Source organism: Euprymna scolopes, chromosome 14 (genome assembly GCF_053919585.1).
Source record: "Euprymna scolopes isolate OS-2025 chromosome 14, ASM5391958v1, whole genome shotgun sequence".
In the NCBI taxonomy this organism is placed as follows: Eukaryota; Metazoa; Mollusca; class Cephalopoda; order Sepiida; family Sepiolidae; genus Euprymna; species Euprymna scolopes.
In genome coordinates, this window is record NC_136495.1 from 5,413,838 (window position 1) to 5,431,451 (window position 17,614).

Below are 17,614 nucleotides of genomic sequence, written 5' to 3' on the forward strand. Positions count from 1 at the left end.
CCGTGCTAGGGGTCAAAAATGAAAGAAACCACAAGTAGTGTAACGTGTATAAATATAATATGTATTTATCATAAAGAATACAGGAGTCACTAAAGTAGTATGAGAGGAACGTGTTCGCAGCATGCGGTTAAACATGGTATGAATGTCTCCATTTAGTCTCTGAAACCAGTGGTATTCATAGAACCGGTTGCTTCCACTTAGTTCTGAAATAGGGGTGATTTGTACCCCACAACAGATACCTATTTTCATGTGACAAAGAGGCAAATCTAAGTTTAAAAGGTAAAAAAATAAACGCGAAAGTTTATTTTTTATTGTGTTCTTTAAGTCAATAAATTGTTTTAAAATTCCGTAGCAGAGATGAAAGATCCAAACACTAATATGTGTGCACTTAATTTGCATAATTATTTTAAGCAGTTCATAAAAAATAATGTTTAATGTTATCCATTTGTAATTTTATTGTCTTATTTTCTTGGACAATATTATAGCATTAACAGTAATTATGTGCTTTGATGTAAAAATAGTATAAATTACACACCCCTTTCTTACTATACTATGTTCATTAATTTCCAAGAAAGGTAATGTAAATAAAAACCATGACGTTTTCAAAATTGCAATAAATTTATATTGAACTTATGAATTTAAAGTATGTATTTAGAGCTCAATTAATATCACTAAATAGCGAGTATTTGTGTTTATTAGTAATGAATAAAAAAAAAATGATTTGTAGCCTAATGGACATCCAGAACTACACACCACAAATTTGATAAAGAAAACAAGTCCGAAAAAACAAAGCCAATCTCATGACGTAAACGGCAAAAAATCGCCTTTGTTGTACATAAAAGCCTAGAACAAGCTGACAGCAAAATTACATCTTCACTGTAGAGGACCCTACATGGAGAAGTTCTTTCTTTTTTATATGATTTTTTCTACTGACTTCCGATATGCTGAACGCTGTCCGTCCCATCGACAAAATGATCCATCCCTCTGCCTATTCTACAAGTATTTTAATGGTGAATGCGCTGGCGAACTGAAGACACTTGTGTCCCCACGACGTAGACACCCTCGACAAACCCGACAGGCAGCTAAATCCCACCCCCACACAGTAGAGATCCCTAGATGTAAAAGATCTTTCTACTCCAGTAGTTTCTTCCCCAGAACGCTAAACTCTGGAATTCCATTCCAGGCCACTGCTTCCCCAACTTTACTGACATGCAGAAGTTCCAGTGTAACGTGAACCGAAATCTTGCTGCCCAAATCCCAACATAGTACCCCAGTAGTTGTTGCCCCTGATAGTAGCCCCCTACACCAAAGTTGCAATGTGCCTTGTTTTGGGTGAAAATGTAATAAAAAAGAAGAAAAAAAAACATTTGGCATCACTCTTCTGGGATGGAGGATGAGGCGATGTGATGAGATGGAGAAGGGTAGAGAACTTGTAGATCTGCAGCTTCAATATTCTTGGTTCCATGTAACGCTTCTTCATGTTTTGCCTCTGCAGCTCTTTGTCTGGTCCGCATATGTGGCTCATGTGTATTAGCCTCCGTATTCTAAGCTTTTCATTAATATTTCATCTGTTTTCATTATTGTTATCCGTTGTATCTTTCCAGTCATTCCTTTGATTCCAATTTCTCCTATTTTTTCAAAGTTTGTCGAAATTGTTCCTAGTGCTTAATTATTATTATTATTATTATTATTATTATTATTATTATTATTATTATTATTATTATTATTATTATTATTATTATTATTGGCTCATAAGAAACTTTTACACAAGTCTTCAAAGATCTCTCCTTGATAACAACATGTGGTGTTCCCTGGAAGCTGAGTAACAATAAGTCTCCCCAGGTTTCCAGTACTCTCCACCTCTTTCGATACCATTTACAAATGACTTTGAATGACCGCAACAGCCGCTTACCATTGATTTCTCACTGGCAGCGGCCATTGGTCTTCACTGGAATTTGAGTGGCAATAAGCCTCCCTAAGGTCCTAGTTCTCTTCGCACTTGTCCAGCGGGGATCTAATCGCTGCTCTCCTCGGTCTTACTCTTTTTTCGGGGGCGGTGGCGTGGTAATGGGGAGATGGATGTAAGAGGACTAAACGGTATACTACTTCAACGTTCTTGGTTCCGTGTAGCGCTTCATGCTTTGCTTCTGCAGCTGTTTGTCTGACCCGCGATTGTGGTCCATGTGCCTTAGTCTCCACATTCATGTGTTTTCCTCAATATTTCACCTGTTTTCATTATTGTTGCTTGTTGTATTTTTCCAGTCATTCCTCTGATTCCAATTTCTCACATTTTTTCAAAGTTTTTCCGGATTGTTCTTAATGCTCCTACTATCAAAGGTATTATTTATATTTTATTATATTTATTTATTATTATTATTCATCTCTGACTTACTCTGTGTGTTTGCTTTTCTTTGATATTCACCATTCATGGTCATCTAGGATAGCAAAGTCTACGATTTGACAAGACTTTTCTTTCTTGTTAATTATTACGACATCCGATTTTTTTCTTGGATGGGATTATCAGTTTGTATGTCCATGTCCCATAGGATTTTGTGATTCTCATAGTTCTAAGTGTACTGCCCTTCCCACTTGGTCGTCTCTCATCTTGTATTCCTTTTACGCCAGTTTGCTGTGTCCAGTTACTATATGGTTTATCGTTTCGTCTCTTTGTCCACAGAGTCTGCATTTACTTTTGTGTTTTATCGATCTTAGCTTTGATGTGGCTGGTTCTTATCGAGTTATCTTGTACTGCATTTATTAGGGATTACGTTTCTCGGCTTGGGCGTCTTTTTTGCATCCAAGTCCGAGTGTTTTCGTTATTCTCATCTTTTGTCATCCTTTATCTCTTTGTTTTCGGTTTTGTTGATTTTTTTCAGTGTCTCTTGCTGCCATGATTATCCTTTCCATGATTTGCGTTATGTGTTTTTCTAATTCATTTTTGGATGTCTTGCACAATCTTCTATACAAACTAGTCCTCTCCAGTCTTCTTTCCTTTTCACGTAGAATCGGTCAATATCGTCCTCCTTTCTTTTTGTTTTGTTTTGTTTTTGTTTTTTGTTTTTGCTTTTTCGTTTTACAGTGAAACAAATCAACCTAATAACCAACGAAATCTTTTTTCTTTATTTCTATTATAAGGGGTGGACGCATAATTATAGTTTCATTTGTTGCTGAGGATGTGGCATTCCTTCACCAAATCTGCCCTGGTTTTCTGCCATCTTTCAACTGGTTAAGGCCGGTACACGAGTCCTGTTAGATCTATTGTTGATTTATTTTTATATTAGCGATTCTGTTGCATTTAATTGCTAATATAATATTCTGTGGCATTTAATTAATTGAGCTTTTTTAGAGAGTTACCTGCCCTTTGTTTTTATTTACGTCGTTTTTTTTATTATTTTTTATATTATTAATTTTATTTATTAACCATTTGGATATTTTATTCGAATATCTATTAAATATATATACGTGCTTAAAAGCCATCTTCAGAGGATGGCAGACGTTCATGGCAATGTTCTCCGGATTGTGAAAGAAATAAAAAGGCAAAATATGTTCGGACCAAAGCCAGACAATAAAAAAATTGAAATATCATGATTCTGTTTTAAAAAAGAAAAACAAACAAATTTATTAGTGACCACTGAGGGACCATTCCAAGAATATCTTCCAAAAATGTCTTCGAAGAATATCTTCCAAAAATGTCTGCCAAGAATATCTTCCAAGATGCTAAACATGTTAGTATTGAGGTCAAACAAAGATATTCAACGTATCGTTTCACTCTTTTTACATGTTTTTAATGTGTGTATACAGAGTGTATATACGTGTGTATATACGTGTTACAGTCACTTATATGTATATATATGTATATATATATATATATATATATATATATATATATATATATATATATATATATACGTGCGTTTTAACACTGGACCCATCGGAAAAAACATACCTGGTCCGGCTTTGATCTTGTTTGACGGAAAGCTACAAGAAGAATTCCCGATGAATCAACAAAGTCTCAGGCTGTCTTGGAAAGGTGCAACGCGGGTCTGATTTCCTTTATTTGGAGCCATCCCGATCGGAAGACCGTCTCTCTCCCTCTGGCTACAGACTCAGTCTACTCTCTCTCTCTCTCTCTCTCTCTCTCTCTCTCTCTCTCTCTCTCTCTCACACACACACACACACACACACACACACTCCCAACTCTTGACTAAAAACTGACACGTGCGTTTCAAACTCTCTCCTAAAGTCCACGTCACTTTAAGTGCCCTTTACGTAAGACTACGTCAGATTGTAAATTCAAACCTATTTTTACATTATTGCTTGCTTTCTGACATTCTTTGGAATTGACGAGCTATCAACGTTACGATTGTGCGTCTCTCTCCGTCTCTCTTTTTCTCTCACTTTGTTCGGCGAACCTATTGCTTTCTATTGAAACATCTTAACATAAATAAGTTTACGATTCACAAAGAATGGGAAAGATGTAGCGGTAGCTGTAGATATATCTAACGCACGATGGTCTTCTCGGGAAAATTAGATCATATGGTATAACTGGAAGAATACATAACGTAATGAAATCCTTCTTAGGTAAGAGAAAAATCCAAGTTGTCCTCGACGGTCGTACATCTAAACAATGATATAAATGCGGAAGTACCTGAGGGGTCTATCCTTGGACCTTTATTATTCTTGATATTCATAAATGACCCCCCCCTGATAAAATTATTTCTGAGATGGATATATTGGCTGATGACACCACGCTCTATAACAAGTACGAGGGGATAATGAATGAACACATATCTAAGGAAATAGCAGAAACACTAGAGGATTACTTCCAATCTGTAGTGGAATGGGGAAAAAATAGATGGTCAAATTCAATGCTCACAAAACTAAGCTTGTTTCATTTAATAATTAAAAGAAACCTTCTCTACCACCTCTAGCAATGGCCAAAAACACATTACCTGAAAGTACTTCTTTTGAACTCCTTGGCCTAACGTTCACAGGGAACATGAGCTTGAACAGATACATTGAGAGCATTGCCAAGGTTGTTGTGAAGAAGGTGGGTTCTCTCTACCATGCTAGAAAGCTACTTACGCCTGAAAGTATCTTGTACCTCTATAAGGCCACCATTCGCCCATGTATTGTTGTCACATTTGGGCTGGTGCATCTGCTGCTAGTCTCCCACTCCTAGACAGGATTCAAAAGAAAGTCGCCAGCCTGACAGGTCCTGAACTGTAATCTAAGCTTAAGCCTCTGTCCCATCGACAAAATGTTTTATCTTTCTGCCTGTTCTACAATTATTTTGACGGTGAATGCTTTGACGAACATAAATACCACAGACAAAACCCGACAAGCAGCTACATCCCATCCTGTACACAGTACAGATCCCTAAGTTTAAGAAAGCCTACTACTCCAATAGTTTCTTTCCCATACCTGCTAAACTTTGTAACTCCCTTCCGGGATTATGCTTTTCCAACTGTACTGACATGCGGAAATTCAACTGTAATGTGAACAGACATCTTCCTGCTCATCTCCCTTCTTAATAGCCCTGCAACCTATGTCCGTTATAATAGCCCCCAATTTCAAAGTGGCACTGTGCCTTGTCTGGGGTTAAAATGGTATTTTAAAAAAATTATCTGCATTGGCCGGCCAATATCTAACATGTAAACCTCTTAAAGGTTAACGCGCGATTTATAACAGCTCTTTTTGAGGAGCAAGTCTTTTTTAAGCAGGGCATCTTTTTATGTTATCTATTCTGATAGCAGTCGCAGAGACACTCAGAAACATGCAACACAAACTAATTTATATTTAAATCCATTGCTCACACAGTGGTCTATATTTTGGGTCCTGACACCATGTGCACAGACACATAAATTTTAGGTTAGAAAGGAACAAAGAAAATACTATGTCGGATTTAACACATATATTGACGTATGATGGAAGTTTGTCAATAAAAGCAAGAGGTTCGCTGAATAAAGAGACAGAGAAAGTGAGACGAAGAAAAACGCATGATCGTGACGTCATTAGCTCGTCAATCTCAACCTCACATTTTTCACCACCCTTGCTCGATACGTCGGACAACCACTGCAGGCAAAATGATAATTAAATAAAAATCAATTTTCCTGTGAAATCGTCTCTGTGTTTGATCGTTCAACGGCTGAAACAAACTAGAGTGTATATAATTATTAGCAGAAAGCATCGTCGTAGAAGTGCAACAGACATGATTATATATACGTGAGCGTATATATAAATCGTTACACAGAGACAGGCTATACAACGCTATTATATATATATACATATATATATATATGTATGTATGTATGTATATATATATATATATATATATATATATATATATATATATATAGGGTGACCCAAAATAACAGAGGACATTCAATTATTTTTCTGAGCATTTTACAGTCAACGGAGAAGAAAAGCCTAGTGTTTTGATGTGATGTTTTGAATATAATAAACTAGTTATGACCAAAGTTTCATTTCATTCGGGCAAAACACTAAAAAACGGAGCCTAATTAGAGTCGAGGCCCGTTTTTTTGGGGGGGAGGGTCACCCTGTATATATATATATATATATAGCAATAGTCCTTTTCTGCCTTTCGCAATGTTTCCTCCAGCCAGACGTCCTAGACTTAAGTACTATAATTTCGATATTGCAATCCTTGAGTCAAAAATAGGTTTCTCCGTGCATTATTTCAAGGACTTTTCGAGAGCTGATCAATTGCATCTAGAGACTGAAAGGATGCGGCTTTATTATCTTTTTAAGGTGTAAAAACACGTAATCAAGAGATCAAATAATCTTATCTCATGAATGTTTACGTAAATTGTACTTTGGTCATATTTTCGTATCTTCCAGCGGATAAAGTCTAAATTTGTAGTGAGTAATTTATAATAGAAAAAACAGAGAGACTTTTAAAACTAACAAAAATAGTCGACGAGCCGGGACGCAGAAAGGTTACATTGCCGCCGGATCTCGTACAATGTGGCTGGAACTATTTCTATTATCCACTACGTTGACTGCGTTCTCTGATGGTAAGATATCCTTTTATATTGCTCTACATTCTTTTTCTGTAACTGATTAATTTGAATTGCCAACTACAGTACTCTGAAGGTACCTGTGAAACGTAAAAGAACACGCTTCTTATTTGTTGCTGGAGGCGTTCACTACAATTTAGCTAAGATTGAATGAGCATCCAGGCTATTGAAAAGAGGTCTGAATGCAGCCGGGTTCGAAACAGCGATTAATCCCAGATTACTACTAGCAATTTGGTCAACAATTGAACAGAACCCGTTGTTAAGATGCGGAGAATTAATCTAATTTATGAAACTCGCTATGTTTGTCTGTCTCCATATTTTAAAACTCTATCTCTACCGCAACTAAAAGTCGAAAAGCGACGCAAGGGGCCTAAAATTATTTGTTTTTAAAATTTTTTTCTAATGATGGTGGGGTGTTTTGTGTTGTTTAGAGTTATTTTAGTTTCTCCCTCGAAAGATGCAAAATTCTTTTCTTTTCTGTTTAACATTAATGAGTTCTTATTCTTCTAAAATAAATAAACGGTAAAATGAACAACATTTTGTAATTTAGAATATAGATTTTTGTTATATATATATATATATATATATATATATATATATATATATATATATATATATTGCACGTCCTCTTGTCTTCCTTGCATAATGTGGACGGGTGAAGTATCCGTGTTGCATTATCTCTGGAAGTACCCCATTCCATTTCCTCAGGCGTCTGTTCCATTTTCAACCGTGCATGAAAGATGAGTAAATTTCGGCAGAAATTAGACACTGATTCATTACTTTCAAATATATAGCTTATTAAACGTAGTAATAAAGGGATTAATACTCAAAATTTATTGTATTTTTATAATATTTAACCTTATTTATTTATCTTTTTATTTATTTGTTTATTTTTATTTATTTTCCACAGTCATGTTAAAATATTTTAGAATTAAAAAGTTCAATTTCAGCGCTCTAGTTCTCTCTGGTATCGGAGGCGCCCCGAAATGGGGGCCTACCGAAACCCCCTGTTAATGTATGGTAATATACCATAGACCTTCGATCATTCTATTTATTTTTTTCTATATTTGTGTTTTTGATTGTTTTTTATATTTTATTTATTTATTTAATCATTACTTAATTTCGTGTAGGATCAACTTTACCTGCAGTTGTTTATTTCATTTATTTACTTATTTGTTTGTTTTTTCATTACATTTATATATGTTTTCTCGATTTCATTTAATCACATGTTCAAATCATCTATATATATTAATAGGATTGCATGTGTGTTATTTATTTATTTTGTGTGACACGCTTACATCCGAGTAACTGTCGTTTTATTTTTATGAACTTCTATTTCTTGTAATAAATAATTTTACCAAGAATTCTTTATAAGTTTTCGGTTTCGATTATAGTTGATAGCACTTAAGTCATTTATTTTTTTATATAAATAATTTCACCAAGAATTCTTCAGAAGTTTTGGTTTCGGTTTCGATTATAATCTATATTTTCAGAAATAATTTTATCTAGAATTCTTTATAAGTTTTGGTTTTGACTATAGCTGAAGGAACTCAAGTTATATATATATATATATATATATATATATATATATATATATATATATATATATATATATATATATATATATATTCATTAGTTTTTGTTTCGGTTTCGATCTAAGCTGATGCACCCAAGTCATACGGATATATTTTCTTTTTTTATTTTTGAAATTGCAACTTTATAATATATAAAAATCGATAGAACATTAACTCTATAATAATATATACGAAATCTGCAAGAATAAAATATCATATTTAAGCGTACTTTACTCCAGACTTTACCGGGCGTTCGTGCTAGCTTAGATAAATACTTTTGCAGTTTTAACAAAAAAGCTACGATTGGCCTTCGGGACAATATCAAAGTGTAGTATCTGTTCTTCAGATGCTGCACTACTATTTCTTGTTCTCTTTCGGTGGAGGAGAAATCCTTTACGACTGAGACAATTTTTATTTTTGTACCTTTTCTCCACGTTAAAAAACGACCCTGGTGTCTAACTCTGTCCCGTGGGGAGGCATAGTAAATAGGTACAATAATATCAGATCGTCTCCATTTACACTGAACATCTACAGAATGATAACATCAATATATACATGGGAATGAGTCCCCTGTGGAATTTCCACAGATCCCGCTAGTAATAATATAAAATGTGTAACATAATTAATAAATGATTAGTAATATTTATTAAAATTAAATAAAGAAAATACATAAATGTTCTTTTAATCAAAGAACAAACAAATGTTGTATAGAAGACTCCACACTTACGAAATGGACAGTTATACTCACTGTTGACCTACCTTCTGAACTTCACTAACTCCAACCTGTTTTAACGGACCTTATTCCAGCCGAAAGAAACTCCTCCGAAAAAACATTTCCAGCATTTAGTTAAAGATTTAGTTTTGGGTAAATAATTCTTTTCGGATCAAGTAAAGATTAGATACTCCGTAGCAGACGACAAAAATACGCGAACAATTCAAGAGGCACCGTTTGTTCGACCTTGACATTGCCGGTAGGTTTTTCTAAACTTGTAAACAGGTCAAATAGCAGACATATTCGAATGTTCGCGAGAAAGATTTTTTAAAAATATATTTACAAAACTTTTAAAGATTTAAAAGAAAACATATATATTTACAAAGCATTTTCTTTAATATTAAATATTTATAAAACTTTTAAGGATTAAAAAAAAGTTTTTCTATTTACACAAAACTTTTTAATGTAAGTAATAAAACTAACGTATTTAAACAAAATATATTTAAATAAATGGGTGTCTTTCTGAGTACGTTCTTTTTATATATTTACAGAACTTTTAATAAAACTATTAATAATAATAATAATAATAATAATATAAATAAATGGTAAATTTTTACGACGTGCCCCAGCATATTATAAACACTCCAACCTCCCTATGTTAAGAACGGCTTTTGGAAAAAAATACTCCCAACCTCAAAAGCCGTTCTTAACATGGGGAGGTTGGGAGATGTTTATTCCGAAAGCCGTTCTTAACATGGGGTGGTTGGGGTGTTTATACTACGCTGGAGTAGGTCGTAAAATAATACCAAATAAATAAATAAACCGAGGTTATAACTGAGAATTTCAGATGATATCAATGAAAAAATACATAATTTAAATTTTAAAAAATTGAAATAAAATTATTATAACCAAAATGTCTGTTGAAATATACTAGCCTGAGCTATCCGGATGAATGGCCTATTTCTATATTGATGGAATAATATATATTTATTTATTTATTAATACATAGGTTACAAGTATACAGCATGCAATTTTGACAGATCTTATGAAAACTTATGTGGCTGGTATGTGGAGCCAGGATATTATTGCCAATGGACACAAAAGTTAAGACATTACGGTAAAAAGGGTAAGTATTTTATTAATAAAAAGATTTCAATTAATTTTCAATTTTCACACATTCCACATCTGGGCAGGAGCTGCTAGAAAGGACTTGTCCTGCCTTGATAGAGTTCAAAATAGACTTCGTAGCCTCGTAGGAGATGTCCTTTTCTCCTCCTTGCAACCTCTATCTCACAGAAGAGATGTTGCGAGTTTGTCTCTGATGTATCGTTATTTTCATGGAAAGTGTTCAACTGAGCTTCAATCTATGGTCCCCCCTCGCCAAACTTTCACAAGAAACACTCGTCTAGCTGTAAACACTATCAATAATTTCCCCCACTCTTTATCTGTGCCTAAACCTAAACGTAGATTCCATGAACAAAGCTTCTTTCTTAGAATTGCACGCCTGTGGAATTGTCTTCCGTTTTCCTGCTTTCCGGCTGACTACAATATTGTTGTGTTCAAGTCTAAAGTAAATAAGTTCTTGATGAGCCGTTCCATATAAGTTATTAAATTTACCAAATTTTCATTACTAATGATTACTATATTGACCAATTTCTACTGTACACTCTTTAACCCTTATCCTTGAGTGGCCTCTGGGCCTTGATAATGTGGTGATGCCTTTGTAAAAAAAAAAAAAATCTAAGTTGATTAACTTTCTTTTTTCTAAGTTTATTTTTACATAAAATACTAAAATAGGGCGTAGTTCTTGTACTGAATTATATCTGGGGAGAATTGTGTTTTGATCGTTCTATTTCTATCTATCTCTCTCTCTCTCTCTCTCTCTCTCTCTCTCTCTCAGTCCCTCTCCACTCTCTCTATCTCTCTTTCTCTCAGTCCCTCTCCCCCCTCTCTCTCTATCTCTCTCACGCACACATATATAACTATCTATGTATTTATATCTCTATCAATCTATGATTAGTCAATCACTTTCTCATATTCGTTAATGTCTCTATAAACATTTAGAGACAGGTGAAGTCTCCGTTTAATCTATTTCCTATCTACATACATGTATATGTACACGCCATGATACGTATTTAAGTTAGATGATGAAATATGTCTTCTACTTTATTTTTAAATAATCTAATATCTAAAAGTATATGTCTGTCTCTGTTTGTCTGTCTGTCTGTCTCTATATTTTCAAACTCTATCCACGCCAAAACTTTTTATGTTTATTTTAAATCCAAAGTAGTAGTAGTAGTAGTAGTAGTAGTAGTAGTAGTAGTAGTAGTAGTAGTAGTAGTAGTAGTAACAGTGTAACCAAGGCAAAACTGTAAAACTTCCTAATATTTGTAAACTATTCCTCGGGGATCAAAGTGCGAACAGACGGACGCATGATCAAAACGATTCCGCATTTTTAAAAGACAGTTAGCCATAGCACAGATCGACTACAAAAACGTCTATGGCAGAGTTCAAGGTGCTCGTCTGAACTCCAATCTCTGGTCCCCCTCGCCAATCTTTCACGAAAAACGCCCGTCTAGCCGAATCCACTGTGAAAAATTTCCCCCCACTCTTTATCTGTGCCTAAATCAAAACGTGGATTCCATGAACAAAGCCTCTTTCTTAGAACTGCACGCCTGTGGAACTCTGTTTCGTCTGCCTGCTTCCCACCTGACTACAACTTGGATGTGTTCAAGTCTAACGTTAACAAATTCCTAATGAACCGCCCCCTTAAGTAAACACTTCATCAAATCTCCACACTAACGTAATGTACTTGCAATAACTCTTATCTCTGAGTGGCTTCCGGGCCTTGATAAGTGGTGACCACTGTGTAAAAAAAAAATTCATTGTGCATGGATAACTGAATGCCTAAAGATTTACAAGTCTAAAGAACCAATGGGAACATGGAGGCTGAAATTAGAACATCTGGATGAAGTAAGAATACAGAGAGATTTTCTGGGAAGGCATCACTACTGTTTGTTATAACAATAATACCACCCGATAACATACGCAGATGTTGCAATGCGAGATACAAATTCATTTATGTGGATGGCATGAAGCTACTTGCAAAAAAAAAATAAAAAATAAGCTGGAAAAACTCATAAACCAGAATCTTCAGTTAAAATATTAGTGATAAAAAGTGGAAAACCTGAGACAGAAGAATTATTGAACTACGCAACCAAGCAGATATGAGGACACTTGACGAACATGAAACCTATAAATGTCTTAGAGATTTGAAAGCAGAGAGTACCAAATGAATAAAAATTAAAAAATTTGATTATAATATTTAAGAAAGGCGAAAAGACTCCTAGAAACCAATTATATAGAAGAAACTTGATAAAAACAACAAATTCTTGGTCACTGTTCTAGAAAAAATTTATTATGACATCTTTCATAGACTGAATAAAATAACTTTGGCATTTGGATTAAAAAAAACTAGGAAACTAATGACTATGCACAATGCACTACATATGAAAAATATTACTGATAGTCTTTACATAAAAGAAAGAAAACGAGGAAGATAACTCGTATTTATAAAGGATGATACTGACTCTACATAAAATCGAGAGAAGTAGAACGTTGATCGCTAAGCAATAAGTATGTGGATGACAAAAAAAAAAAAAGAATTCCAAAAATATAAAATCCAGAACTCTAAAAAGCTGATAATCGCAGGAAAAAGAACACTGCCAAAATGAACCAAAATGAACAATACAAAAAGGCAACGAAATCAGAAATAAAAATGCAAAGAGAAAAACATGAGAAAGGTTGTAAGAGAGATGCAGAGAAACGCTTTAACATAGATGAAAAAAGTAAATCTAAATAAAGAGAGCGAATCGCTACTGATAATCGAAAAGAATATCGCTTACACAAAAAATTATATCAAAGCAAAAATAGACAGAACTTAGAAAAGCATTAAATGAAGTTTCTGTGTGAAAATATGTAGCATAGTGCATATGAGCACGTGAGAAAGTATCGACAGCAGCGAAGGGTGGTCAACATGGGAAGAGATTAGCAGTAGTTGAAAAACCGCATATGAAAATTAGGAAGTCTGCGCGAGAAGAAGAAGAAAAAATGAGAAAAGATACAATACGTGCTCTGAGAGAAACAAAGTGCGCATCAAAGAGAATGGACGTGTGAAGTTGCATACGACAATTTGCCGGCTGTGCCCGGCATGCTGTGTGAAGAAAGAGAAACACGCATTAGGCCAAAATATGGAAGTGAGAGGCTAAGTTACAAAGATAAAAAACGGTAAACCACATAATAAGTGAATGCAGAAAACTAGCCCAAAACGAATATAATCGATAATTTTCTCGGTAACATTAAATTTCATTATATTAATTTTGAAACCTACCATAAATCCAAGCATAATTATACTCGAAAGAAAAAGTAAGAATTATTTTGTGATAATTAATTGCAACATATTAAAGAACTAGCAGAGAGACCCGACGTTGTCCGGGATCGAATGATGATCAGAGAATGTTCGATACTTCCATATTTTTATTGCCATGGAAATCGATGAAATTGTCCATTTTTTTCCATGAAATTGATTGATTACATGCTCTATTCGAGGATCAACCGCAGTACATCTGAAGTAAGCTTCGCATGATTCCCCGCAGTAACTTAGTAATCTACATTGCACTGTAGAGAACCTAGAGTTCATTTTAAATCATCAAATAATTTTTATATAATGATTTGAATTGAAGTTTAACATGCAAAAGTCAAGTATTATGGTTCAATTCTGCTCTAAACAGAAACATTCATTTTTAACGCGCCCTTGTCTTTACAAAGAACATGCTGTTTATTTTATACGACAGGCTCTTCTACTTCTGCGGTAAAAAAAAATCTTCTCAAATGCAATTGTGATGTTAGGCTATATCGGAGTGTTAACTTTATCAAGATTGGATTGTTCCTTCTTTAACCGGATTTTTTTTTTCGATTATTGATTTTTAATACTTAGCAGAGGCATTCAACGTCTCTATCAACCGTGGCGCAGTTGATAGATACGTTGAATCTCTACAGTTCCAGATGAACATTGTCTGAAGATAGCGGTTTCAATCCCACCCAAAGCGTGCCAGAGGTTAATTGGTCAAAATGTGGTGAGACGACAACAACTACGGATGGCAGTGATGGCTGAGAATGCAGTTAGGAGATTCGAAGTTCCTATCCGTCGCGGTTACCACCTGACGAAGGCCAGAGGAATAGTTAGCCGAAACGTTGTGAATAAAAAAAAACAATAAAAGATTAAAGACAACAACTAATAAAGATGAGAATAATAGTCCGAAATAAAATTAAATTAATATATAATGCTCATTTGAAAAATGAATTCCAATTAAGGAATAATATATATATATATATATACATATATATATATATATATATATATATATATATATATATATATACCGAATTCTACACTCTACTATTTCTTTTATACTATTTGCCGTAAGTGATAATTTATTTTGGATTATCACTGTACTTTTTTGTGACATGTTCCAGCATTTTATGCGAACAGAACATCAAAAACACGGTCTTCCTCTAAAGACCCCTTTCACCAATAACCCAGAACTGTTTATCTTTTCAAACCAACTATACACTTTAATCAAAATCGTAGCATAAATTTACAGCTGCAATTTTTTCACGAATAACTTTTCAGAAAAAACTTTCTTCAGCAACACTGTGTCTTTTACTAAACTGAATCAGTAACGGCTATTCACTAGTTGGAGTAGTGATTTTTCTCCTTTTCTTTTTGATTAAGCCTACAATAATAGGGGTTAGTACAATCGGAGTCATTTTCTTTTTTTTCGATTTTAATTTTTTTTTATGTATTCTTTTATTTTTTATTATTTTATTTCTATTTCCGATTCTATTCCATATTTTTCTTTCTTATTTCCTTGAATATTTTTCCAAATTATCTTCTACATTTATTTTTCTTATTGAATATTTTTCTATATTATCTTCTACATTAATTTTTCTTATTGAATATTTTTCCAAATTATCTTCTACATTTATTTTTCTTATTGAATATTTTCTAAATTATCCTCTACATTTATGTCTCTTATTGAATATTTTTCTAAATTATCTTCTACATTTATTTCTCTTATTGAATATTTTTCTAAATTATCTTCTACATTTATTTCTCTTATTGAAAATTGTTCTAAATTATCTTCTACATTTATTTCTCTTATTGAATATTCTTCTAAATTATCTTCTACATTTATTTCTGTTATTGAATATTTTTCTAAATTATCTTCTACATTTATTTCTCTTATTGAATATTTTTCCAAATTATCTTCTACATTTATTTCTATTTCAATATTTTTCTAAATTATCTTTTACATTTATTTCTCTTATTGAAAATTTTTCTACATTATCTTCTACATTTATTTTTCTTATTGAATATTTTTCTAAATTATCCTACACATTTATTTCTCCTATTCAATATTTTCCAAATTATTTCTACATTTATTTCTCTTATTGAATATTTTTCCAATTTATCTTCTACATTTATTTTTCTTATTGAATATTTTTCCTAATTATCTTCTACATTTATTTTTCTCATTGAATATTTTTCTAAATTATCCTCTACATTTATTTCTCTTATTCAATATTTTCCAAATTATTTTCTACATTTATTTCTCTTATTGAATATTTTTCCAACTTATCTTCTACATTTATTTTTCTCATTGAATATTTTTCCAAATTATCTTCTACATTTATTTCTCTTATTTAATATTTTTCTAAATTATTCTCTACATTTATTTTTCTTATTGAATATTTTTCTAAATTATCTTCTACATTTATTTTTCTTATTTAATATTTTTCTAAATTATCTTCTACATTAATTTCTCTTATTGAATATTTTTCCAAATTATCTTCTACATTTATTTTTCTTATTGAATATTGTTCCAAATTATCTTCTACATTTATTTTACTTATTGAATATTTTTCCAAGTTATCTTCTACATTTATTTCTCTTATTGAATATTTTTCTACATTATATTCTACATTTATTTCTCTTATTGAATATTGTTCTAAATTATATTCTACATTTATTTCTCTTATTGAATATTTTTCTAAATTATCTTCTACATTCATTTCTCTTATTGAATATTTTTCTAAATTATCTTCTACATTAATTTCTCTTATTGAATATTTTCCAAATTATCTTCTACATTTTTTTCTCTTATTGAATATTTTACTAAATTACCTTCTACATTTATTTCTCTTATTGAATATTTTTGAAAATTATCTTCTACATTTATTTTTCTTATTGAATATTTTTCCAAATTATCTTCTACATTTATTTTTCTTATTAAATATTTTTCTAAATTATCCTCTGCATTTATTCTCTTATTGAATATTTTTCTAAATTATCTTCTACATTTATTTCTCTTATTGAATATTTTTGAAAATTATCTTCTACATTTATTTTTCTTATTGAATATTTTTCTAAATTATCTTCTACATTTATTTCTGTTATTGAATATTTTTCTAAATTACCTTCAACATTTATTTCTCTTATTGAATATTTTTCCAAATTATCTTCTACATTTATTTCTCTTATTGAATATTTTTCTAAATTATCTTTTACATTTATTTCTCTTATTGAATATTCTTCCAAATTATCTTCTACATTTATTTCTCTTATTGAATATTTTTCTAAATTATCCTCTACATTTATTTCTCTTTTTTAATATTTTTCTAAATTATCTTCTACAATTATTTCTCTTATTGAATATTTTTCTAAATTATCTTCTACATTTATTTCTCTTATTGAATATTGTTCCAAGTTATCTTCTACATTTATTTCCCTTATTGAATATTTTTCCAAATTATTTTCTACATTCATTTCTCTTATTGAATATTTTTCCAAGTAATCTTCTACATTTATTTCTCTTATTGAATATTTTTCTGAATGATCCTCTACATTTATGTTTCTTATTGAATATTGTTCCAAATTATCTTCTACATTTATTTTTCTTATTGAATATTTTTCTAAATTATCTTCTACATTTATTTTTCTAATTGCATATTTTTCCAAGTTATCTTCTACAATTATTTCTCTTATTGAATATGGTTCCAAATTATCTTCTACATTTATTTCTCTTATTGAATATTTTTCTAAATTATCTTCTACATTTATTTTTCTTATTGAATATTTTTTCAAATTATCTTCTACATTTATTTTTCTTATTGAATATTTTTCTAAATTATCCTCTACATTTATTTCTCTTATTGAATATTTTACA

The 17,614-nt window shown here is 32.0% G+C and overlaps 1 protein-coding gene across 1 annotated transcript in view; it reads left to right on the top strand.

Annotated features, from left to right (window-relative positions):
- The first annotated feature begins 6,922 nt into the window (after nt 1-6,922).
- LOC145293342 (uncharacterized) overlaps nt 6,923-17,614 on the top strand; it is a 75,597-nt gene continuing 64,905 nt past the window's right edge. Inside the window, exons 1-2 of the mRNA XM_080139984.1 lie at nt 6,923-7,037; nt 10,336-10,452. Of these exons, the coding sequence (XP_079996110.1) occupies nt 6,986-7,037; nt 10,336-10,452 (169 nt within the window). The 5' untranslated portion in view covers nt 6,923-6,985. The remainder of the gene's footprint in view (nt 7,038-10,335; nt 10,453-17,614) is intronic.